We start from the raw sequence: 25,592 nt of genomic DNA on the forward strand, positions 1-25,592 counted from the left end.
CTATAGGGCCGAACAATTAGCTAGGAGCTTGACCCACCAGTGGGTTTGGGCTCAATCATCGTCTGCCAGTTAGCTCAAAGCTAAAGGGTCGGATAAAATGGGCCCGAACAATGAGGCCCAACTAAATTCCAACTCCCCCCAATTTTCACTGCCTAAATCCAACAGAGTTGAAAACTCCCGCCAAAGTCCGTACCAGTTTTCCCTCCACACCATCTAATTAATACATATTTACATTTCCTCGAAAAAGCGTATCCCATTTCCCACTTCTTCACGTCTCATAATCTCCGCCTCCTCCTACTTTCCCTTCTCCTCCTTCATCCGCCAGCCGCCGGCCGCCGGCTCTCGCAGGATATCAAATCGACAGCTAGGATTGGTCTATCTAACGAAGCAACGGAGTCTCGATTCGCTCTGAGAATATGAGCGCCGTTAACCTTACGAACGTCGCCGTTCTGGACAACCCGGCCGCTTTCCTCAGCCCTTTTCAGTTCGAAATATCGTACGAGTGCTTGACTCCCCTCAAAGACGGTAGTTTTATCAAACCCATGATTCTTCAAATTAGTTTATTTAATTTATTAGCTGAATTTATAGGAAATTTTTATAGGGTTTTGCTTGAGATTTGGCTAGGGTTCTTGATATAATTTGCCCAATTAGGGATTTCAAACATTGGGCTATTTTGTTAGTAAAACTAGGATGTCAAATTGAAGGGCTGCACAGCTAGTAGATCTATCACGTAGTCTAATAATTTGGGTCATCAATTTCACTGATTAATGACCCCAAATTTACTCACCATTTACTGCAACATCAATGGTTTTGACATGTAATACTATTCGACTCTTGCAGACTTGGAATGGAAGCTGACATACGTGGGATCTGCTGAAGATGAAACTTATGACCAAATGTTGGAGAGTGTGCTTGTTGGTCCTGTCAATGTTGGCAACTATCGTTTTGTATTTCAGGTAATTACACTGATTTCTTGTTCCGAGTATGTTTTAGGATTGCAATCGCTAAGAAACTGAATCATTTTCTGTTTGTGTGCGTTTGTGGGTGTGTTATGTTACCATGGCAGGCTGACCCTCCAGATCCGTCAAAAATACGTGAGGAAGATATCATTGGTGTCACGGTGCTGCTACTGACATGTTCATATCTGGGGCAGGAGTTTGTTAGAGTGGGGTACTATGTGAACAATGATTATGATGATGAACAGCTGAGGGAGGAACCTCCCTCTAAGGTGTTGGTTGATAGGGTTCAGAGAAACATTTTAGCTGACAAGCCGAGAGTCACAAAGTTCCCTATTAATTTTCATCCCGAGAACAATGAGAATGCGGAGCAACAAACCCCTCATTCTCCTGATCACGTAACTGAAACAAGGCAGCTCCCTTATTCTCCTGATCGTGGAACTGAAACAAAGCAGCCCCCTCCTCCACCTGATCATGCAGCTGGAACAAACATCAAGGGTGAAGAACCACCCCTCTCAACTGTACCATCTGTTTGTGTGCAGTAGTAAAGTTGAATTGGTTTCATGATGGATATCCACATTGTTACGAGAAATTTGGGCGTGGCGATCATTTCAGTTCACAGAACTATGCTAATTTCAAACATCCCCATTTTAAAAAAAAATATTGTACCATATAGACTAGAGTGTTGATTGATCTGTATTGTTTGGGCTGATAAGATGTGGTACATGGGGTTCAACGATTCTATGTATTTATAATTCTCGCATGACTGTCTCGTGCTCGGAACTGAGTTTTGGTATTCAGATTCCTAGTGCACTTCTATCTTTAGAGAAATTCTGTACTCATGTATTGTGTTGGAAATTAAATTGAAAATGGAATGCAGTTCTTTGAAGTTCTGGAAACATATTGAACCTTTGCTCCTATTACAATGTGTTGTTCTTTCGTTTCTAATCTATGTTGCCTTGTCAATGGCTAAGACGGTACTTTGGACACTATTCGCAGCTTTCGTTGCCTGAAACGGCAAAATGAAAAGACCTATAAGAACTTGTATTAAACATAGACAAAATGCTTTAGCAATGTGAAATGAATGACTTACCTCTTCATGCCAATCAGTGCACAAATTTACTGCAACAAGTGCTGTGACTTGAACAAGAAGCCCACAAATGATCCCCATCCAAAGCCCCTATTCATACAAATTTAAACGTCAATGGCGCGCACACGTACACACACATACATGTATGTATATATATAGAGAGGGAGAGAGAGACTCACCATACCTCCAATATGGAGGAAGAAAGCAAAAAGCACAGCAGCAGGAATTCCGACAACATAGTAAGCACCAAGGTTTATGACTACACAAAGATTTTGCCATCCACACCCTCTGGCAGCCCCTAGATAGCCATTTATATTTCTTTTTAGCAGCGAAATCAGAATTTAGACAAGAAAAACATGTTAATTTAAAAGTTTCATCAAGCAGTTCGATGCAGTAATATACAGAGATTGATTAGGACCTGAAAGCACACATTGGAATCCATCCAAGAAGTCGGAAAGTGCAAGCAGTGGCATCATTCTAGCAACATATACAATCACTTCATTCTCATTGCTGTAGAGTTTTCCCCAAACAAAGCGTACCAAAACCGTTGCTGTTGCGATTCCAGCACCCTCTAACAAAGCCATTGCAGTCATGACCCGTAGAGCTAATTGTGCGCCTTGCGGCCGTCCTGCTCCCAATTCATTCGACACTCTGGTGCTGTTATGATAACAGGGAAATATTATTCTCTATTTCTTAGAATAAAACATGTATACAAGTCCAATATTTTACGTTCATATGCTATAGAAAATTACATGGATCACTGACCTTATAGCACTGCCGAGACCAACCGAGATCATATAAACCATCCAACATGTGTTAAGGCTGCATTAATGATAAAAATTCAGAACTATTCCAATTTTCTTTAACGATGAGAAACTGTAATTTCTACTTTGTGTTTCCTGTTTCAGTTTTTATCTGTTACATATGATAACGTTACCTTATCGATAATACGGATGTTTCCAGTTTTGGGTTCGGGAGAAGACCAGACAAGAGAACAACCATTTCGAAAGACCAATATTCGAAGCTGCAACGCGAAAGAGTATAGTTGGTTAGAGATTCAGATGGAATAAAAAGGGTTTTTCACATATATGTGTCATTGATGAGAAACTTACCATATCATTATAGCTGATGAAATCGCAAGTTTGACAAAGCTGACAATATCATTCAAGGCTTCTTCTGAAAATCCAGTCCAAGTGTTCTTGCAGGCGGACGAGAACTGCACGTAACATGCCAGTAACACTACATTAACCCAATTCGAAATGCAAATTGCCAATGCCGCTCCTTTGTTTCCCAGTCCGAATTTAAAACAAAGTGCCCAACAGACCACAATGTGAAGAAGAGCTGTGACTCCAGAGCCGATCATCATTGGAAACACATTGTTTTGTGTCTGTAAAAATCTGTTGAGGCATTGGAGGAGACTATAGGCAAACAGGCTCGGAATCATCCAGCGGTTAAAGGTTCCTGCCTCCGCGGATATTTCATGGTCTTGGCCAAGAGCCATGAGAATGGTGCTTGTGTAGAACCAGATGACTGCTAAGGGGATGCTTACTGCTAATAGTGTAAGCATTGCTCTTTGCATGTGGACTCCAAGCATGTGGTACTGTTTGGCTCCGTAGGCTTGTCCACATAGGGTTTCTAATGCACTTCCCATTCCCAACTGTGAGACATATTTCATGTTTTTGAGAGAAAATTAGAGGAAAATCACTTGGGGCTTTCAGATAATTTAAAGTGCAATGTTCTATAAAGAACCTTAATTTTAATAAAATTTTTGGTAGGCCTCAAAATTAAAGTGCTTTTAGCAAAAACGCTAACGGACCATAAAGAATCACAGTAATGAAGGAAGTCCATGTTACTCAACTGATTAACGACTTACATGAAATGGGAATAAAAGGTCGTTGTGTAGCAAATCAATCATATTGGCAATACAAAAAAGTTAAAAAATGCGCGACAAAGATGAAAAATTGCCACCTTAGCATCTTCGTTTCATGTGAAGAGAAGCAACTTACCAGTACACTGAAACCAGTGACAGAAGCAAATGAAGAGGCCATGGAAGCACTGGAGAGTGCCAACTCTCCAAGATGGCCAACGAACATGACTGATGTGACTTGTAAGCTGTACTGCAACAAGCTCACTGCAATCAGAGGCCCTGCCAGCCATAGCTGCAATTTTGCTTCTTCAATAACATCCCCACCTCTCCAAATTCCTCTTTGAGATGGTATTGTTTCACCATCAAATTCTCGATGATCTGGAATTAGAGGAGTCTTAACACTCGAGCTCACTTCTGCCATTTTTCACCAAATTAGCATCTTTTGCCACATGAATCTGATTGTTTTTGTTTCTTGCAGCTAACCACAGAGAGAGAGAGAGGGAGAGAAAATCAGTCCAAAATGTATAAAAAAAAATTAGAGATAATACAAAACAACAAAACAGATAAAATATGAGGGTTGGCTAATATAGAGAAGAACTTCCAAAACTCTCATCGTCTGTCACGAGTCAAATATTTTTTTAAGCATTTTTTGTAAGACTTCCTAACCACAATCAAACGAGACACGTCTTTTTAAAGTTTTCAATCAGAAATCATCTTGTCGGGGGATTGGTCCAAATATTTATTGACAAAGGGATCAATTAATCTTACAAAATAGTTGCAGGTTGAGTCTACCAGCATCGACCATTCCATCCCCCAACTGTCTCGTAAAATTTATCCTGCAATACAAAAAAGTGCTTGAAAAGACGGGGGGAGGACGGACGTTTTCCTTTTGCCCCGAGGGCGCCCGGCGGGGAGGGGGCGGAGGGGGGGGGGCGCGGACGGTCGTGATTTTAGGGGGAGCAGGACGGGCGTGATTTGGGGTTGGGGTACGACGGTAGGTAAGTGTTTTTGTGAAATGACGAAGACGATAAAAAGTCTTTTTTTTCACGTATGGTTTGTTAAATGAATTTTAAAAAGTTATTGCACTTGATTCTGCGTTAGTTGTTCCGTTATTAATGTATTTTCTTAAAATCTTTTTTCAAGTTTCTAAATTATCATTCTCTTTTTATTCTGAGCTTGTCTCGAGTTTATTTTTTTTTATGAGAATTTTAACGAAAAGTTTTTAGTGCTCTTCATTTTAACGAAAAATCACATTTTTACACTAAAAAATTAATCCTGATACTATTTACTTTACCATTTATTTTGTCCTTATCATTAAAACTCAAAGTTTTCAAACTATTTTCATTAGTTTTTTTTATTTGATAATGTTAGAGAGATTAAATTTAAAGACAGAATTTGTAAACTAAATGATATGTCACTAATAAAAATAAGTATAATTATCAACATTTAATAATAAATCAATTATCAGCTATACTCTAGTTTCTAAAATTTTGTGTTATATATTTGTCTATTAAAACTTTACTTTTGGCCTCGGTCCTTGAAAAGGTAAAACTTTCTCCTCCACTCCCTCCGCAATCCGCATATATTACGTAAAATTCCAAATCCAAACCTCCAAAGTCATTAGGCGACGAGTCACTGATTGAGCTCCACGCTTCCACAGCAGACGCCGCCATGGAAGAGAGCTTGCTGTTACCAAAACGCCGAGAAGAAGAGCAGCAACAGAGAAGATATGGTACTACAAGTATTCTAACATGGATTTCTTTCTTCGAAGAAGTGAAGAGGTTGGGATGCATAGCGGGACCCATGGTTGCCGTGATTCTATCTCAGAACTTGTTGCAGTTCATATCGATGATGATGGTCGGCCACCTGGGCGAGCTCGCTCTCTCCAGCACCGCCATCGCCATCTCCCTCTCCAACGTCACCGGCTTGAGTGTTTTCGTAAGCGCCCTCTCTTCCTTCATATCTTTTGGAATTATATATGCTTTTAATTTCCAACTGTTTTCGTTTGCTACGTGTTTGAAGAAATGCCAATAAAACATCGTATCTTTTTTCTTTTATGAATAAGATTACATTGTTTTTCAAAATGTGAGATTCTAAACTACTATAATTTGTTGGGGGAGAAACTCAAATTCGGGTGCAAAAGACCTTAATCAACTGGTATAACACACGTCTGCAAAACTAAATAACTTAAACACGAACCAAATCAGGATTTCCAGATTATATATACTTCTTGTATGATTGTACTTGAATATTTGCTCTAATCTATACCAGTTGCATTGCATCTGGGCGGTTTTTATTAGAACTAGCTGGTAGCCAAGAATTCAGAACAAGCTAGGTATGTGCGGATTTGCTAGGGTTGATGCAGCAAAGGATCGGACCGAGAAGCTTGATTCCTCTGATATTCTCTAATGAATACGAATACTACACCAAAGACTACCTTTTAGATTCTATAGGAAGCGAGTCGCGTTATCCACACACCTCTTTTTACTTTTCACATACATCTTCTTAATTTTTTTGTTTGGTCCTCTTCAGTTCATTTGATCCGACGACTAAAAATTGAAAAGAACGTTTGGAAAGTAAAATTAGGTATGTAGACAGCATCCCGATGCATGTATGACTCAATTCCACTGCACCTGGTATCTATCTATGACAAGAATGTCGAGACGCAGCACAAAAAAATTGACTTTGTTAGCGTCTAGGTCACTGCTTTATGTCGTTTTTGGTTGTATTTTATTTGGATTTTCTTTTGTTTTGGCCAAAAGGTTTCAGGTTTTATTTGATTAAATATAAGAGGTTAGACTTTGCCATCAATCATGGGGCCAGCTAATCATGGATTATATTTAGTATGCGAGTTTAATTTGTCTACTCAAACTATTGTGTCCACTAAAAATGTTTCCCGTAGAAACGTTGTCCACAAACCATGAAGATTAAATCTGTGTAGCTTTTGCAAAAAGACTACAGATGTGAGGATGCTATGACGTATATCATGAAACTACTTAATGATAATCTTATAAGCAACAAATTGAAGATAATTAAGTACAAATTTCGGCGTAGATGCAGTGTTAATATCGAAATAATGACGAGTTTCAGTGTAACAATGCTAAGGGGTAGATCATGTACTAGTTTTTGTATAAATCTCTCTCTTATAACTAAGTGGATTTTGTAACTTGCTGTTTGAACAGTTGGGAATGGCTAGTGCATTGGAAACTCTGTGTGGTCAAGCATATGGAGCAGAACAATATCAGAAACTTGGACTTCAAACTTACACTGCTATATTTTCTCTCAACTTAGTCTGCCTTCCATTATCTTTGATATGGATTTATATGGAGAAATTACTGATTTTCATGGGTCAAGACCCTGTAATTTCTCGTGAAGCCGGCAAGTTCACAATCTGGCTTATTCCCGCGCTATTCGCTTATGCCACTCTTCAGCCGTTCATTAGATACTTTCAGACACAAAGTTTAATAATTCCTATGCTCATAAGCTCGTGTTCGACGCTTCTGTTCCATATTCCTCTCTGTTGGCTTCTAGTATTCAAGTCTGGACTGAACAACCTTGGAGGAGCATTAGCAATCAGTATTTCATATTGGGTGAATGTGATTCTACTTGCATTATACATGAAGTTTTCTGCTGCCTGTTCCAAAACCCGAGCTCCAATTTCTGTGGAGATCTTCCATGGAATCGGAGAGTTCTTTCGCTTTGCCATCCCTTCTGCAATAATGATATGGTAGTCAGTTTATTTTTTGCATGCTAGTCTCAAGAAGACGTTTCGCTATGCTGGATTCTTACAATATTTTATTTTAAACGTCATTTCTTTATTTGATTGATTTTTATTGATGGTTGTAGCCTTGAGTGGTGGTCATTTGAGCTGCTTATCTTGCTGTCTGGACTTTTACCAAATCCGGCTCTTGAAACTTCAGTTCTGTCTGTATGGTATATATTCTGTATAATAAAATAAATTTGTCAGTTTGATCACCATGTAGAAAAAAGTGCGTATTCTAACTGATTGTTGTTGACAGTCTGCAGACGATTTCGACGCTCTATGGAATACCTTATGGGTTTGGTGCCGCAGCAAGGTATGCTCAAGCACATTATACCATCAGATTACATATTTATAGGAAAAAAAATCAGTTTCTTTTTCTTTCTTTGCTTATTGTGCAGTACTAGAGTTTCAAATGAACTAGGAGCTGGTAACCCACAAGGTGCTCGAATTGCTACTTTTGCTGCGATGTTTCTTGCAGTCACAGAGGCAAGTATAATAACCACGACCCTCTTTGCCTGCCGGAATGTATTTGGTTACACTTTTAGCAATGAGAAAGAAGTCATCGACTATGTCACAACCATGGCTCCTCTAGTTTGCTTGTCTGTTACCCTAGACAGTTTGCAAGGGGTCCTTTCAGGTTTGTTTCTTTGTCTTCTCCTATTAGCAATAAACGATTGAGTTCTTTCATGTTTCAGTCTAGTGTTATGTGTTTTGTGAATGGTTAAACCAGGTATTGCTAGAGGAACTGGGTGGCAGCATATAGGGGCTTACATAAACCTCGGAGCGTTTTATCTTTGTGGGATTCCAGTTGCAGCCACATTGGCTTTCTGGGTACAGCTGAGAGGAAGGGGCCTTTGGATTGGAATACAAGTTGGTGCTTTTGTGCAAACCATGATGCTCTCCTTAGTAACAAGTTGTACAAATTGGGAAAAGCAGGTATATAACTCAACCCTAACTTCTTGACAATGCTGATCTTCTCCAATTGCTTCAACGATTCCGCTATTTTCTGTTTGGTTGGCAAGAATTTGGGAGGGAAGATGAAGAACATTTCTTATCTTATGACTACCATTCTAATCCATTTGCTTAAACTATCCCAAGATGTGTTATTTTTCGTCAAACTCCCCACAGCTTTGGTTTATCCTTGGTTTTTCTTAGCACTTAAACAGAACAGCTATCCAAAACTAATGTTTCTGAGAGGATTTTGATGTTGGTCTTTTGATGTTTCAGGAAAGTATGGCAAGGGAGAGGATATTTGAGGGAAGCCCCCCACAAGTTAATGGCTTGTGTGACAAGGCAGAGAATAACGAGTTTTGATTAGCACAATTCCCTTTATAGCGGGAATAAGGAGAAAGTATTAGGTTTATCCGTACTTCTGGCACCCAAAAAAATTGTATTAACACATTCGATTCGAATATGATTCATGCATATAAACTTGTGGCATTCGGTCTTGACTACAATCAAGTGAGATAGACGTTCTCGAATGCAATATGGTGTCCTGAATCTCCTAATAGCTTGCCTCCCAGTTGCTGCACAAAGTTTTATTTTTAAAAAGCCCGAATCCAAAACGACGTCATTTTGGACAATTTTTTTTCATAAAATTCATGGCTTTATGATGTGAATAGAGAAATAATAATAACAGTCAAATATTTGATTCCTTGGCTTGCTTGCTTGATTGTTAAAAAAGTGTTGGTGTAGGAGAATTCAGTTAGAATTCTATTGGGCTCGATCTTGTAAATTCCTGTGGGTTTTGAATTACTTGTACTCTTTAAGTGATAGACTAGTAAATAAAATATTGTACCTTGTGTTATCAATATAATTCACTTAATTATTATAATTCTACATGGCATCAATCATTTAGGTTTCTTTTTTTTTTCCTGGTTTCAACCCTAGCCCTGGCCGTTCCCACACAAACACAAAACTATATATATTAACTATTATAATAATTTTGGGTACTCTAGCCTCACACCTCAAGCTTATCGCCTAGACGAGATTATTCATAAAACGCCGTGATTTCACTTTTGCCTTTTAAAACATTGAACTTATCCACAATAAATGATGAAAATTCATGCATCCAATACAACGATTACTTCTTTCCTCTATACAGAAAATTAACGTGTACAACATGATTTTTTTTTTGTTCATATGGGTGTTGAATAGAAGCGCAACTAACCAATACACTGAAAACAGTGACAGAAGCAAATGAAGAGGCCATGGAAACACTGGAGAGTGCCAACAAACGTGACTGATGTGACCTGTAAGCTGTACTGCAACAAGCTCACTGCAAGCAAAGGCCCCGCCAGCCATAGCTGCAATTTTGCTTCTTCAATAACATCCTCACCTATACAAATTCCTCTTTGAGATGGTATTGCTTCACCATCAAATTCTTGATGGTCTGGAATTAAGGGAGTCTCAACACTTGAGCTCACTTCTACATTTTTCACAAAATTAGCACCTTTGCCACTTGAATCTGATTGTTTTTTTTTTATTATTATTGCTGCTAACCACACAGAGAGAGAATCCATCCAAAATGTATAAAAAATTGGTGAGAATAGAAAATAACAAAAGACAAAATATATGAAGGCTGGGTAACATGATAGAGGAGAACTTCCAAAAGTCTCACTGTCTGTCACTCGTCAAGGATTTTTTTTTTTTTTTTTTTTTTTTTTTTGGTTGGAAGCATGAATTATTCCACAACTTTGAATGGTAGGGTCAATTTCCAATGGGCTAAAGACATTTCGACTCATTTCTAGCCACGGTCAAATTGTACACGTCTTTTCAAAATTTTCAACTACAGATTCATCTATGTTTTTGTTCTTTCACTTGTTAACTCAACTCACCCATAGACCCATCGATAATATTTTATTGTGGTTGCATATTTTGTCATTAAAGATCATAACGGGCATTCTATTGTTGCTAGGATGCACAATCTTGAGAGAATACCACATCTATTACTAAAGTACTTACCTTACGTGATGTGAAATTTGCAAAAGTCAAATATTTTAAGGGTGTCTGTGTTAAGATGACTCAACCCATTATTGATTCCATTTTAAACAAATGCAGAACGCCATAGTATGTGAAGACTATTATTAAGGACATCAAATTACTTGCACGATCATTTTCTTCTATACCTTGGGCTCATATCTTCTGAAATGTTAACTTTCTTGCTGATGTCATTTCTAACTATGGACACTCCATTCATGATACTTGTTTACCCAATATTGCTAAAAAAAAGTTTTTCTTTTTTATTGTACAGGAAACATTTGTAGTCCAGATTTTTATTTTTGAATAAATTTATTTTCCCATAAAAAAATTTAAAAATTAAAAAGAAGGTTTACAGGGAGGAGAGGTTACCCCATTCCAGCGCCAGGCCGCAAGCCTCTTTGAAGACCAACATATGAGGTATTAGCGCTTTTTTTTTTTTTACCAACTCAACCAACCTTTGTTAGCCCTAATAAATTTTTATTTTCTTATGTTCTTTCCTTTCTTTAAGGTTGACAAGTAAAGATTGTTCATATTGATCTTTTTCCTTCATATTAGTCGTATACTGCCATTCTACTCGGAGTCAAGAGAAAAATGAAAACTTTTGACCTCTGTTCTTGAAAAAGGTATAAAATTTCTCCTCCTCTCCCTCCGCAATCCGCACACACACACACATATATATTCCAAATCCAAACCTCCAACGTATTAGGCGACAACTCATTGATTGAGCTCAACGCTTCCACAGCAGACGTCGCCATGGAAGAGAGCTTGCTATTACCAAAACGCAGAGAAGATGAGCAGCAACAGAGAAGAAATAGCACTACAAGTATTCTGACATGGACTTCTTTCTTCGAAGAAGTGAAGAGGTTGGGATGCATAGCGGGACCCATGGTTGCCGTGATTCTATCTCAGAGCTTGTTGCTGGTCATTTCGATGATGATGGTCGGCCACCTGGGCGAGCTCGCTCTCTCAAGCTCCTCCATCGCCATCTCCCTCTCCAACGTCACCGGCTTCAGTCTTTTCGTAAGTCTTTCTTTCTTCATTCGTATCTTTTGGAAGGACTGTTCAACTGTCTTGTTTGCTATGTGTCTGTACAAATGGCAATGAAGCATCCAATCGTTTTTTCTCTTTTGAATCAAGAATACATTGTTTTTCAAAATGCGAGATTCTAAACTACTATAATTTGTGTGAGGAAGAGATGGGTGCAAAAGATCTTAATCAACTGATTTAACACACGTTTGCAAAACTTTTCTCGTAACGGACAAAATTAAGCACAAACCAAACCAGCATAGTAGATTATATTTACTTCTCGTATGATTGTACTTGAATATGTGCTCTAATTCATACCCAGTTGCATTGGCAGTTTTAATTTTTGGTATTTGGTTGCAATTTTGCTATATATTTAAGGTTTTTTTCAGCCAAAATGGTATCTGAGATTGACATAACATTTTATTTTGATCATTGAGCTTTAAAATCGATAGAATTAGTCTCTCAGTTTGTCCACCATCAATCATTTTGTGAAGAAAAACTATATTAAATAAGGATAAAATGACAAAAATACACTCATTATTTGTCAAATCATTTTTGCCTATTGTTAATAAAATTAATAGTATTTTTGTCATTTTGGTCCTTATTTAACTGAGTTTTTTTTTTCTTTAGAATAACTAAAATTATTGATGATGGACAAACTCACGGACCACTACTATTGATTTCAAATATAAGGACTTAAAATTATGTCAATCGCATCAACCATTTTTGCTAAAATGTCTATATTTAATCAGAGCAAGATACTTTCTGACGAGTACGAATACGACACCAATCTGGGGTCAGCTAATCACTGATTATATTAAGTAAAGTATGCGAGTTTAATTGGACTCTGCTGCTGTTACCTGCTGGGGCATCTTTGCTAAATGACAACAGTGGCACATTCAGATTAATCTGTCTTCTCATAACTATTTTGTCCACTGTAAATGCTTCCTGTGCAAACATTATCCACAAACCATGTAGAAATTAAATCTGTGTGCACTGTGGGTTTGTAAAAAGACTACAGATGTGAGGATGCTATGATTTATATCATGAAGTTACGTACTTAGTGATTAAGAAACAAATTGATGATGATTAAGTACGAATTTCGGGGTAGATGTAGTGTTAATAACGAAATAATGACGAGTTCCTATATAGATTTCTGTCCAAAAACTAAGTGGATTTTGTAACTTGCTGTTTAAACAGTTGGGAATGGCTAGTGCATTGGAAACTCTGTGTGGCCAAGCATATGGAGCAGAACAATATCAGAAACTTGGACTTCAAACTTACACTGCTATATTTTCTCTCAACTTAGTCTGTCTTCCTTTATCTTTGATATGGATTTATATGGAGAAGTTACTGATTTTCATGGGTCAAGACCCTGTAATTTCTCATGAAGCCGGCAAGTTCACAATCTGGCTTATTCCCGCGCTTTTCGCTTATGCTACTCTTCAGCCACTCATTAGATACTTTCAGACACAAAGTTTAATAACTCCTATGCTCATAAGCTCGTGTGTGACCCTTGTGTTCCATATTCCTCTGTGTTGGATTCTAGTATTCAAGTCTGGACTGAACAACCTTGGAGGAGCATTAGCAATCAGTATTTCATATTGGGTGAATGTGATCCTACTTGCATTGTACATGAAGTTTTCTGCTGCCTGTTCAAAAACCCGAGTTCCAATTTCTATGGAGGTATTCCATGGAATCGGAGAGTTCTTTCGCTTTGCCATCCCTTCGGCAATAATGATATGGTACCCAGTTTCTTTTGGATTCTAGTCTCATGAAGACGCTTCACTATGCTTGATTCTTACAATATTTTATTTCAAAAATCTTTTTTTTTATTTGATTGATTTTCATTGATGGTTGTAGCCTCGAGTGGTGGTCATTTGAGCTGCTTATCTTGCTGTCTGGACTTTTGCCAAATCCGGCTCTTGAAACTTCAGTTCTGTCTGTATGGTATATATTCTGTATAATAAAAATCAGTGTGTCAATTTGATCACCATGTAGAGAAAAAAAAAAGTGATTTTATAACTGATTGTTTGGGACAGTCTGCAGACGATTTCTACACTCTATGCAATACCTTTTGGGTTTGCTGCTGCAGCAAGGTATGCTCAAGCACATTTATACCATCAGATTACATTTACACCATCAGCTTATCTTTTTCTTTCTTTGCTTATTGTGCAGTACTAGAGTTTCAAATGAACTAGGAGCTGGTAACCCACAAGGTGCTCGAATAGCTACTTTTGCTGCGATGTTCCTTGCAGTCACAGAGACAACTATAACCACCACCACGCTCTTTGCCTGCCGAAATGTATTTGGTTACACTTTTAGCAATGAGAAAGAAGTCATCGATTATGTCACAACCATGGCTCCTCTAGTTTGCCTGGCCGTTACCCTAGACAGTTTGCATGGGGTCCTTTCAGGTCAATTTCATTATCTTCTCTATTAGCTATGAACGATTGAGTTCTTTCATGTTTCAGTCTAATGTTATGTGTTTTGTGAATGGTTAAATTAGGTATTGCTAGAGGAACTGGGTGGCAGCATGTAGGGGCTTGCATAAACCTCGGAGCGTATTATCTTTGTGGGATTCCAGTTGCAGCCACACTGGCTTTCTGGGTACAGCTGAAAGGAAGGGGACTTTGGATTGGAATACAAGTTGGTTCTTTTGTGCAAATCATTCTGCTCTCTTCAATAACAATTGGTACAAATTGGGAAAAGCAGGTATATTCATCAACCCTAACTTTCTTGATAATGTTGATAGTCTATTCCACTATTTTCTGTTTGGTTGGCAAGAATTTGGGAGGGAAGACGAAGAACATTTCGAATCTTATGACTTCCATTCTAAATTTTCTTAAACCGTCCCAAGATGTGTTCTTTTTCTTCAAACTCCCCACTGTTTTTGTATTTCCTTGGTTTATCTTGGCACTTAAACAGAACACCTATCCAAAACTAATGGTAGTAGCCATCCATAGACGCAACGTTTTATGTTTCTGAGAGGATTTTGATGTTGGTCCTTTGATGTTTCAGGCAAGTAAGGCAAGGAAGAGGATATTTGAGGGAACCCCCCCACAAGTTAATGGCTTGTGTGACAAGGCAGAGAGTAATGAGTTTTGAGAGCACGGTTCTCTCTATCGCGGGAATAAGGAGAAAGTATAAGCTTTATCCATTCTTCTGGCACAGAAAAAATTTGTAATAACATGTTCGAATATGATTCGTACATATATAGACTTGGGTCCTCAAATCTCCTAATAGCTTGCATTGCAGTTGCTGCTAAAAAAATTGAAATGTGTCACTACAATTTCATACAAAAAAGATGGTGAAATAAATTTGTGCGTGACCATAGCAGTACTCTTATCTATTTGATCTTTGTAGAAGTTTGCATAATCTTATGAAATTTGTCACTTAAAAATATTTTTTAAATTCTAATTTAACTACACCCCTAATAGAACATTTTTAGTTTCTTATAATCGTGTCTTTTTTTTTTTAGCGGGACCTTAAAGAAACAAAGTTTTGAAAGATGTCCATGTCTGCAGTCTAATATAGTTAGGTGCAATAAGAGTTGGATCAAGTTAAACTTGAATAATACATATTTTATTATCACCTTAATCAACCGGTTGACGAGTTACATAAAATGGGAATAGAAGGTCGTTGTATCACAAGCCAATCATACCGGCAATATAAAAAAGTTAAAATGCACGACAAAGCGCTATAGTTTTTAAAAATTGTCATCCTATCATCTGTTGTGCCTTGGCCCGTTTGTCAGTGCGAAAACGAGATTCAGATTACAACCTCACCAAATCACACTAAGTTGAACAGAATAAAATACAAGAAATAAAAACACTGCGAAATTTACGAGGTTCGGCAAAAGCATGCCTACGTCCCTAGAGAGATATTGCTCTTCACTATGAATAACAGTACAAGTACACATGAGTTAAATTAACATAACTCAATCCTGAATCCCTTGCACACCCACTCATAGAATTTTCCCAAGAGCCTCACTCTACCCCAATAGTTCTTTCACTAGAATACTTTTCACTCTAGCTTTCTTGATTTTCTCTCAACCCATGTTCAACCTTTCCCATGGTAGAGCCAAATGCTCTCACCATCTCCTTGGATGCTTCCCTAATGCAAGCCTTCTCCCTCGGCAAGCACACATAATGCAAGCATTTCCTTGCATTAAATAAAGGACAAGTCATCATCACATTTCTTCATAATCATTCAAGTAAAAGCAACCACCTTTTTCTATTTTCTTACAAGCATCATCATTGTATCTTTACTCATGATGATGTCCACCAAACTTTTCTTTGTTTAGTTTACTAGCCAAAAGGCATTTGGCTTGTTGTCCACTTTTGCTTTTACTTTGCAGTACTTGTCTGCAACTTTCATGCAGCCCACACCATGTGATATTTCCACCGAAAGCAAACACAGGTTGCTTCATTGTTGCCAGCTCAAAATATGAGCCAATCACAACAATCTCCACCTTGGTGAATACACCATGCAAAATCCTTGCACCCATCACCAAAGCTCATTGGCCTTACGTACCAGCATACACATTCTGAATCAACCTCGTTGGTCCTGTTCCGATTCAGTCACTGCCAATGCATGTGCAGTTGCTACAAGCTAAAAATCACCATTTAGCTTCAGACAAGATCTCAACACACCCTCGTCTCCTCCAATAGGTTTTCCTCCTCTTCATTGTCTACAACCTGGAAACTCGTCAGCGCGCCCGTTTTCAGCAACAACCCATCGAGACAGACAAAATTCCCACACTTCCTCCTACCTCAGGACCATCTCATCACCTATGAATCTCATAGCTCCACATGCTGCAAAACCCCTGCAACACTTGAGACCAAACATCATCAGGAGAAGTGTTGCTTCAAGTACTTAGAGGACATACTCGAAGCCTTATGCCACAAACTTGCTACAACCCGGCCTTGCACCGTAGCACTATGGACCCTTGCCTCTGGAACCGGATCTGAACCTGTTGTCTCTCTCAAATGCTCTTTCTAATTTTCTTCCACGATTCCAACCTTGAATAGCTTAAGCAGTCTCGTGCCCACCATCATCCATGGTCTCCTTTGTGTATCATTCCACACTAAAGAAGCTTGCACCTGCTCCAAACTTATTGTATCTTTCCATGCAATAAAGTTTCACAAGGGTCTCGTACGAATCTGAAAGTGAGGTAAGAAGAAAGAGGCCTTTGTCTTTTTCCTTAACATCAACTTTCGCAGTTAATCTAAACATCCCTGAACACGGCTTCCATTTCTTCAGGCTTCCATTACTTTCCTTTACCAAGAGTAAAACCGTCTCTCCCATTAAACTGCTCAATTGAAAATTTCATGGTGAACAACAAATTTGGACTCCAATGAACCAAGTGCCCAACGATGCTCTGATACCAATTGTTGTGCCTTGGCCCGTTCGTTAGTGTGGAAACGAGATTCAAATTACAACCTCACAAAATCACACTCAGTTGAACAGAATAAAATACAAGAAATAAAAACATCGAGAAATTTACGAGGTTTGGAAAAAACATGCCTACGTCCCCGGAGAGATATTGCTCTTCACTATGAATAACAGTACAAGTACACATGAGTTAAATCAACATAACTCAATCTCGAATCCCTTGCACAACCACTCATAGAATTTTCTCAAGAGCCTCACTCTACCCTAAGAGTTCTTTCACTAGAATACTTTTCACTCTAGCTCTCTTGATTTTCTCTCAACCTATGTTCAACCTTTCCCATGTGAGAGCCAAATGCTCTCACCATCTCCTTGGATGCTTCCCTGATGCAAGCCTTCTCCCTCGTCAAGCACACATAATGCAAGCTTTTCCTTGCAATAAATAAAGGACAAGCCATCATCACATTTCTTCATAATCATTCAGGTAAAAGCAACCACCTTTTTCTATTTTCTTACAAGCATCATCATTGTGTCTTTACTCATAATGATGACCACCAAACTTTTCTTTGTTTAGTTTACTAGCTGAAAGGCATTTGGCTTGTTGTCCATTTTTGCTTTTACTTTGCAGCACTTGTGACACACCCCGACCCTGATATTCCCCGAATACCAGGATAGACACGTGCTGGCCGACACCCGAGGGTGACGAAAGCCATTAATTGATACAAAAGCTAAGAATAAGAAATAAAGACGGGTTAGAAATTTGAAATACAATGAGTTAAAAGTTTTAGGAACGTGCTCAGAGCTTACAACTAAACCTAATCACTAAAAAGAATTAAGATAAAATTTAATGAATAAAGGAGTGAGTCCTACATTCGAGAAGATCCGAAGATGCTGCTGCGGAAGTGTCTTCACGCCGGGATTAGGTGCCTTGATTTTAAGTCCTGAATGGGGGCGCAAAACAAAGGTGAGTGGACCAAGTTTATATATATCATAATAATAAAACAGTTATCAAGATACTAACCCCCACAATTTATATAATGAAAACTACTATCATAATAAATGATGGATTTAATAAAAATCCTAGCATGCCAAAAATATCTCAAAAGCCATATCGCGGAATATCATCGCGTAAAACCAAAGCATGAATCGTCTCATAGATCGTCTCGTAAACGCGGTGTGCTGCTAGTAAGATCACCGAATAAACATAACTCTCGGCCCAATGCCTGCACCTAAGTCTCTGTGCCCGTAGCCAGAGATAACTCCATCCCGGCCCAATGCCTGTCACCGTGTCCCTCAGCCTTTCGCTAGGGATTATTTCTCTCGGCCTAAATGCCAACACCAGATCCTCGCTCCAGGCGGCATAGTGTCCACTAGGTACGCACAAATAGTTACGTTTATCTTAAATAACCACTTCATAGCATAGGTTACCGATCATCGTCTACACTATAAAGAGGGGTTCAAAAACATGTTCTAGCATCCTATCGTCATATATCAGATAGTCTACCAGTTCATGGTTTTTATAGAAAATATGATATATATTAAAATATAACTCAAAATAGGCTAACAATTAATTCCTCACCAAAACACGAGACGATAATCAATGTATTAAATCATCAGGCTTCACATAAATCAAATCATAAATTCGTAGGCATGCTAATCATTGATGCAATTAAATTATCAAATCATGTAATTTTAGAAGGGGTCCGCTCACAGTACTTAGTTGCCAAAAGCTGCGCCACTAGCGAAGACGGAAACGTCACAATAATTGCCCCTAAGCACATAAAGAGTCCAATAAATAAAACTATATAATAGCAATTGAATTTGGGAAAACGAACATTGGAAACGGATTCAGAACGTCGAATTACTTTAAGAAGGGTCCCGGACGAAAACCCGAAAAGTCAACCTTAAAGTCAATGTTGACCGGGGATCAACGGTCAATTTAGGTCTAACGGGTTTTAGGCTTGAAATCCGGATTAGGGTTTAGGTTAAATAGGATTAGGATTTATTGGGTTTTGGAATTCTAAGGTTTTGGGTCCTAAAGGTTTTGAGTTAAAAGGGTTTAGGGTGAAAAGGGGTGGTTTGGGCTTAAGCCCAAACTCACACACAACACACACACACACATACACACACACTTCACAAAGGCCCTAAGGCCTTATCAAACGGGCTGGGGTTTTGGGCTAAGGAAAAACGGGCTTAAGGCCCGATGGGGGTTCTAATGGCCTGAAAGGCCTGGTTTTGCCGAAGAAGAAGGCCGGAAATTCGGCCGGAAAACCACCTAACTTTAAACGGCTATAACTTTGTTACTACTCAACGAAATTGAGTGAAACAAAAATGAAAGTTGTAGTACCCGACGAGACGAAGAGATTGATACCTTACACGACGGCCAAATCGCCATGGTTTGGCCGGAAATGGCCTCGAAAGGAGCGGTGCTCGTCGGAGCTTACTCCGTGCCGTCGAACTCGCAGGGCAGGGTCCGGGGTTAGTTGCGAGCCTCTCTTCGATGGTGACTCGGTCCTAGTGAGTCCAGGGGAAGAGAGAGATGCGAGAGGTACGGGAGAGCTGAGAGGGAGAGAGCTAAGGGAGAGTTACGGGAGAGAGAGACAAAGAAGAAGGAAGAGAGAGATGGGAGGCTGGGGACAGAAATCAGGGGTGGGTCCCCCTTGGCTCACCAATTAAGACTTTAAAACAATTTTTAAATAAAATGGGGCTTGGGGTGTTTCAACTTGTCTGCAACTTTCATGTAGCCTACACCATGTGATATTTTCACCGAAAGCAAACACATGTCACTTCATTGTTGCCAGCTCAAAATATGAGCCAATCACAACATCATCCTCATTTCATGTTGGTGTTGAAGAGAAGCCCCAACTTACCAATACACTGAAACCAGTGACAGAAGCAAATGAAGAGGCCATGGAAGATCTGGAGAGTGCCAACTCTCCAAGATGGCCAACAAACATGACTGATGTGACTTGTAAGCTGTACTGCAATCAGAGGCCCTGCCAGAAGGACAAGGATTGTCTGCCCTCCCACTTCCGATGCCCTCCCGTGCCCTCCTGTTTTGTATGGTCACGGTTAAGCCACATCAACATTTTATATTATTTTTTTTATAGAGATAATAAGATAAAAATGAATAGTAATATAAAATGTTGACGTGGCTTAACCGTGACTACACAAACAGGAGGGCACGGAAGGGCACCGGAAGTGGGAGGGCAGACAATCCTTGTCCTTGCCAGAAATAGCTGCAATTTTGCTTCTTCAACAACATTTCATCTCTACAAATTCCTCTTTGAGATGCTATTGCTTCACCATCAAATTCTTGATGGTCTGGAATTAGAGGAGTCTTAACGCTTGAGCTCACTTCTGCCATTTTTCACTAAATTAGCATCTTTGCCACTTAGACTTTGTTTATTGCTGCTAACCACACAGAGAGAAAACCCATCCAAAATGTAGAAAAACTTAAAGAGAATAGAAAATAACAACACAGACAAAATATGAGGGTTGGATAATATGATACAGCAGAAATTCCAAAAGTCTCATTGCTGTCACTTGTCAAGTTTTTTTTTTTTTTTTTTTTTTTGGTTGAAGCATGAGGTATTATTCAGGGTAAGACTATTTTCAATGAGACTAAAAGCATTTCAGCTCATCTCTAATCACAGTCAAACAACACACGTCTTTTTAAAGTTTTAACCAGAAATAGTGTTTTTGTCCTGGGGATTATTTTTGAGAAATGGGTACTGGGCTATTATTTTTTGAGAAATGACAAGTAGAATTTTTTTTTTTTTTAATATTATACCCATTGGTTAGTCTTTCCCTTTAATTCTAATTCAACTACACTCCTAATAAAACATGTTTATTGATTTGCAAAAGTTTAGGAGGAGAGGAGGCTACCCCATTTGAGAGAGAGTGCATACTACGAGATCACTATTAAGAGAGATTGTTGGCAGCAAGACTAAGCTTTACTCTAGCGAAGAGATCGATAATAAAACATTTTTATTTTCTTATAGCAGTGTCAGTTTTTTTTATTTTAAATTTAAATCTTGCCTGTTTTTGTAGATTAGCAAATAAATTGTACAAATTGGTCTGTTGTTCTTGCTGTCATATTGGTCGTATACTACCACCACGCAGTCATAGAAAATGAAAACTTCTGGCCTCTGTCCTTGAAAAGGTATAAAATTTCTCCTCGTCTCCCTCCGCAATCCCCATATATATTCCAAATCCAAACCTTCAACGTCGTTAGGCGACTACTCATTGATTGAGCTCCACGATTCCACAGCAGACGTCACCATGGAAGAGAGCTTGCTATTGCCAAAACGCAGAGAAGAAGAGCAGCAACAGAGAAGAAATAGTACTACAAGTATTCTGACATGGACTTCTTTCTTCGAAGAAGTGAAGAGGTTGGGATGCATAGCGGGACCCATGGTTGCCGTGATTCTATCTCAGAGCTTGTTGCTGGTCATTTCGATGATGATGGTCGGCCACCTGGGCGAGCTCGCTCTCTCAAGCTCCGCCATCGCCATCTCCCTCTCCAACGTCACCGGCTTCAGTCTTTTCGTACGTCTTTCTTTCTTCATTTGTATCTTTTGGAATTAATGTCCAACTGTTTTTATTTGCTATGTGTTAGTAGAAATGCCAATAAAACATTCTATCTTTTTTCTTTCATGAATCAAGTATACATTGTTTTTCAAAATGCGAGATTCTAAACTACTATACTTTGTTGGGAAAGAGACTCGAATCCAGCAAAAGACTTTAATCTCAACTGGTCTAACACACGTCTGCAAAATTTTTCTCGTGATTGAAAAAGTTAAACACAAACCAAACCAGCACTAAAGATTATAATATACTTCCTGTATGATTGTATTTGAATATTTGCTCTAATCTGCACCCAGTTGCATCGCATCTGGACAGTTTTAATTTTTTTGTATTGGGTTGCAATTTTGCTATATATTTATGTTGGTGCTATCCACACACTTATTTTTACTTTTCACATAGCTATCTCAATTTTTGGCCGTCATATCAAATGAAATGAAGAATAAAAATTAACAAGAATGTGTGAAAGGTAAAAATGAATGTGTGAATAACACTACCCTATTTTTAATCACTTCTTCTGATATTCTCTGATGAATACGACACCACGGCACCAAGGACTGCCTTTGGATTCTATAGGAGGTCGGCTTTATTGAACTATATGATATGGGGAATATTTTTGCTCACACTCCTTTAAGTGACGGTGATATTCGTCACTCATTCATTTATTATTATTGGATTTAAATTTTAAGATCTGTGTAGCGGATAAATATAAATCTGAAAATTTAAACTCATTCAATAGTAATAAATAGGATGGTAAGTATTACCACCACTTGAAGGTGGTAAACAAATATGCACCGGAACCATGAATGACACAGTTCCACTGCACTAGGTATCTATCTATGACAAGAGAGTCGAGACAAAGCACAAAAATTTGTCCTTTTGTTTTGGCCAAAGGTTAAGGTTATATTTCATTAATTATAAGAGGTTCATCAGGATTTTGCCACCAACCGGCTGATCATGGATTATAATAAGTATGCGAGTTTAATTGGACTCTGCTGCTGCTGCTGCTATTGGGGCATCTTTGCTAAGGTTCACTGCATGATAACAGTTGCACATTCAGATTAATTTGTCTTCTCATAAACTATTTTGTTCACTAAAAAATGCTTCCTGCACAAAAATTGTCCACAAACCATGTAGAAATTAAATCTCTGTGCACTGTGGGTTTGCAAAAAGACTGCAGATGGAAGGATGCTATGATGTATATCATGAAACCACCACTTCTTCATAATCTTATAAGAAACAAATTTTGATGATGATTAAGTACGAATTTCAGCGTAGATGTAGTATTAACATCGAATAATGACGGTTTTAGTGTGATTATGCAAGATTGAAACCATTAGCCATGCATTGCTGAAGGGTAGATCATGTACTGGTTTTTGTATGCATCTCTTTCTTACAACTAAGTGGATTTTGTAACTTGCTGTTTGAACAGTTGGGAATGGCTAGTGCATTGGAAACTCTGTGTGGTCAAGCATATGGAGCAGAACAATATCAGAAACTTGGACTTCACACTTACACTGCTATATTTTCTCTCAACTTAGTCTGTCTTCCTTTATCTTTGATATGGATTTATATGGAGAAGTTACTGATTTTCATGGGTCAAGACCCTGTAATTTCCCGTGAAGCCGGCAAGTTCACAATCTGGCTTATTCCCGCGCTTTTCGCTTATGCCACTGTTCAGCCACTCATCAGATACTTTCAGACACAAAGTTTAATAATTCCTATGCTCATAAGCTCCTGTGCGACCCTTCTGTTCCATATTCCTCTGTGTTGGCTTCTAGTATTCAAGGCTGGACTCAACAACCTTGGAGGAGCATTAGCAATCAGTATTTCTTATTGGGTGAATGCGATTCTACTTGGATTGTACATGAAGTTTTCTGCTACCTGTTCTAAAACCCGAGCTCCAATTTCTATGGAGGTATTCCATGGAATCGGAGAGTTCTTTCGCTTTGCCATCCCTTCTGCAATAATGATATGGTACCCGGTTTATTTTTTGCATTTTAGTCTCAGGAAGACAATTCGCTATGCTTGATTCTTACAATATTTTATTTCAAACATCATTTCTTTATTTGATTGATTTTTATTGATGGTTGTAGCCTTCAGTGGTGGTCATATGAGCTGCTTATCTTGCTGTCTGGACTTTTATCAAATCCGGCTTTTGAAACTTCAGTTCTGTCTGTATGGTATATATTCTGTGTAATAAAAATCAATTTGTCAATTTGATCACCATGTAGAAGAAAAGTGATTATTCTAACTGATTGTGGTCAGTCTGCAGACAATTTCGACACTCTATGCAATACCTTATGGGTTTGCTGCTGCAGCAAGGTATGCTCAAGCATATTTATACCATCAGATTACATTTCTACCATCAACTTATCTTTTTCTTTCTTCGCCTATTGTGCAGTACTAGAGTTTCAAATGAACTAGGAGCTGGTAACCCACAAGGTGCTCGAATAGCTACTTTTTCTGTCATGTTTCTTGCAGTCGCAGAGATAAGTATAATAACCACGACCCTTTTTGCCTGCCGGAATGTATTTGGTTACACTTTTAGCAATGAGAAAGAAGTCATCGATTACGTCACAACCATGGCTCCTCTAGTTTGCCTGGCCGCTGCCCTAGACAGTTTGCAAGGGGTCCTTTCAGGTTTTTTTCTTTATCTTCTCCTACTACCAATAAACAATTGAGTTCTTTCATTTTAGTCTAATGTTATGCGTTTTGTGAATGGTTAAACCAGGTATTGCTAGAGGAACCGGGTGGCAGCATATAGGGGCTTACATAAACCTCGGAGCTTGTTATCTTTGTGGGATTCCAGTTGCAGCCACATTGGCTTTCTGGATACAGCTGAGAGGAAGGGGCCTTTGGATTGGAATACAAGTTGGTGCTTTTGTGCAAACCGTGATGCTCTCTTTTGTAACAATTGGTACAAATTGGGAAAAGCAGGTATATTCATCGACCCTAACTTTCTTGATAATGTTGATCTTCTATTCCACTATTTTCTGCTTTTTTTTTTTTTTTTTTTTTTTTTAGTCAAACGACTATTTTCTGTTTGGTTGGCAAGAATTTGGGAGGGAGATGAAGAACATTTCAAATCTTATGACTACAAGTCTAATTTTCTTAAACTGTCCCAAGATGTGTTCTTTTTCTTCAAACTCTCCACGGCTTTGGTATTTCCTTAGTTTGTCTTGGCACTTAAACAGAACACCTATCCAAAACTAATGGTAGTAGCCATATATAGACACAACGATTTACGTTGCTGAAAGGATTTTGATGTTGGTCTTTTGATGTTTCAGGCAACTAAGGCAAGGGAGAGGATATTTGAGGGAAGCCCCCCACAAGTTAATGACTTGTGTGACAAGGCAGAGAGTAATGAGTTTTGATGAGCGCAATTTTCTTTGTTGCGGGGATAAGAAGAAAGTATTAGCTTTATTCATTCTTCTGGCACTAAAAAAAATTGTAATAACATATTCGAATTTGATTCATACGTATAGACTTGTGGTATTCGGTCTTGACTAAGATCAAGTGAGATAGACGTTCTCGAATGCAACATGGTGTCCTGAATCTACTGATAGCTTGCATTGCAGTTGCTGCTCAAAATCCGTATCAGAATGTCTGCGGAAAGTGTACTGCAATATCCGGCAAGAAAGAACAGCTGAGTTCCCGGCAATTTAATCATGATAAAATGTGTAAAGTTGACAAAAACTCAGCTGAGTTATGCAATTTATTCACACATCCAATACAAAGATTACTTCTTTCTCAACCCCTATATCGAAAATTAACGTGTATAACATGATTTTTATTTTTTTTATTCATTTCAAATCAGCCCTATAATATTTGCTCTGATTTTCTTGCTGTCACATTGGCTCTTTTTTTGTAGCCTAGCAAATAAAGAAAGCAAATAATTGCTCCATTTTTTGTATAATATTAAAA

At 38.5% G+C, this 25,592-nt stretch overlaps 4 protein-coding genes across 10 annotated transcripts; 3 read left to right on the plus strand and 1 right to left on the minus strand.

Annotated features, from left to right (window-relative positions):
* Positions 1–245: 245 nt before the first annotated feature.
* LOC126607590 (probable histone chaperone ASF1A) lies at positions 246–1,845 on the plus strand. Its single transcript, XM_050275245.1, has 3 exons — positions 246–525; positions 841–956; positions 1,067–1,845. The coding sequence occupies exons 1-3, from the start codon at positions 417–419 to the stop codon at positions 1,499–1,501; spliced, it is 660 nt and encodes a 219-aa protein (XP_050131202.1). The 5' UTR covers positions 246–416; the 3' UTR covers positions 1,502–1,845.
* On the minus strand, positions 1,616–4,436 carry LOC126607582 (protein DETOXIFICATION 16-like). Its single transcript, XM_050275235.1, has 8 exons — positions 4,053–4,436; positions 3,159–3,703; positions 2,984–3,070; positions 2,812–2,868; positions 2,465–2,703; positions 2,226–2,344; positions 2,050–2,136; positions 1,616–1,965 (listed from the first exon to the last, which is right to left on the minus strand). Exons 1-8 carry the CDS (start codon positions 4,332–4,334, stop codon positions 1,906–1,908), a joined length of 1,476 nt encoding a protein of 491 aa, XP_050131192.1. The 5' UTR covers positions 4,335–4,436; the 3' UTR covers positions 1,616–1,905.
* A 970-nt stretch (positions 4,437–5,406) lies between these two features.
* Positions 5,407–15,089, plus strand: LOC126607580 (protein DETOXIFICATION 12-like). Of its 6 annotated transcripts, none has more exons than XM_050275230.1 (9): positions 10,993–11,075; positions 11,214–11,281; positions 11,401–11,678; positions 12,885–13,429; positions 13,548–13,634; positions 13,727–13,783; positions 13,863–14,101; positions 14,194–14,399; positions 14,706–15,089. In XM_050275230.1, the coding sequence occupies exons 3-9, from the start codon at positions 11,412–11,414 to the stop codon at positions 14,790–14,792; spliced, it is 1,488 nt and encodes a 495-aa protein (XP_050131187.1). In that variant the 5' UTR covers positions 10,993–11,075; positions 11,214–11,281; positions 11,401–11,411; the 3' UTR covers positions 14,793–15,089. The 6 variants fall into 6 exon arrangements, with proteins under 6 accessions (XP_050131189.1, XP_050131183.1, XP_050131187.1 ...); XM_050275229.1 differs by having other exon boundaries at positions 11,404–11,678; XM_050275228.1 differs by lacking the exon at positions 10,993–11,075 and having other exon boundaries at positions 11,126–11,281; positions 11,404–11,678.
* A 6,065-nt stretch (positions 15,090–21,154) lies between these two features.
* Positions 21,155–25,259, plus strand: LOC126607581 (protein DETOXIFICATION 12-like). Of its 2 annotated transcripts, XM_050275234.1 has the most exons (8): positions 21,155–21,243; positions 21,355–21,629; positions 23,098–23,642; positions 23,762–23,848; positions 23,934–23,990; positions 24,070–24,308; positions 24,400–24,605; positions 24,956–25,259. In XM_050275234.1, the coding sequence occupies exons 2-8, from the start codon at positions 21,363–21,365 to the stop codon at positions 25,040–25,042; spliced, it is 1,488 nt and encodes a 495-aa protein (XP_050131191.1). In that variant the 5' UTR covers positions 21,155–21,243; positions 21,355–21,362; the 3' UTR covers positions 25,043–25,259. The 2 variants fall into 2 exon arrangements, with proteins under 2 accessions (XP_050131191.1, XP_050131190.1); XM_050275233.1 differs by having other exon boundaries at positions 21,169–21,629.
* The last annotated feature ends 333 nt before the right edge of the window (positions 25,260–25,592 follow it).

Source organism: Malus sylvestris, chromosome 16, assembly GCF_916048215.2.
Source record: "Malus sylvestris chromosome 16, drMalSylv7.2, whole genome shotgun sequence".
NCBI classification, from domain to species: Eukaryota; Viridiplantae; Streptophyta; class Magnoliopsida; order Rosales; family Rosaceae; genus Malus; species Malus sylvestris.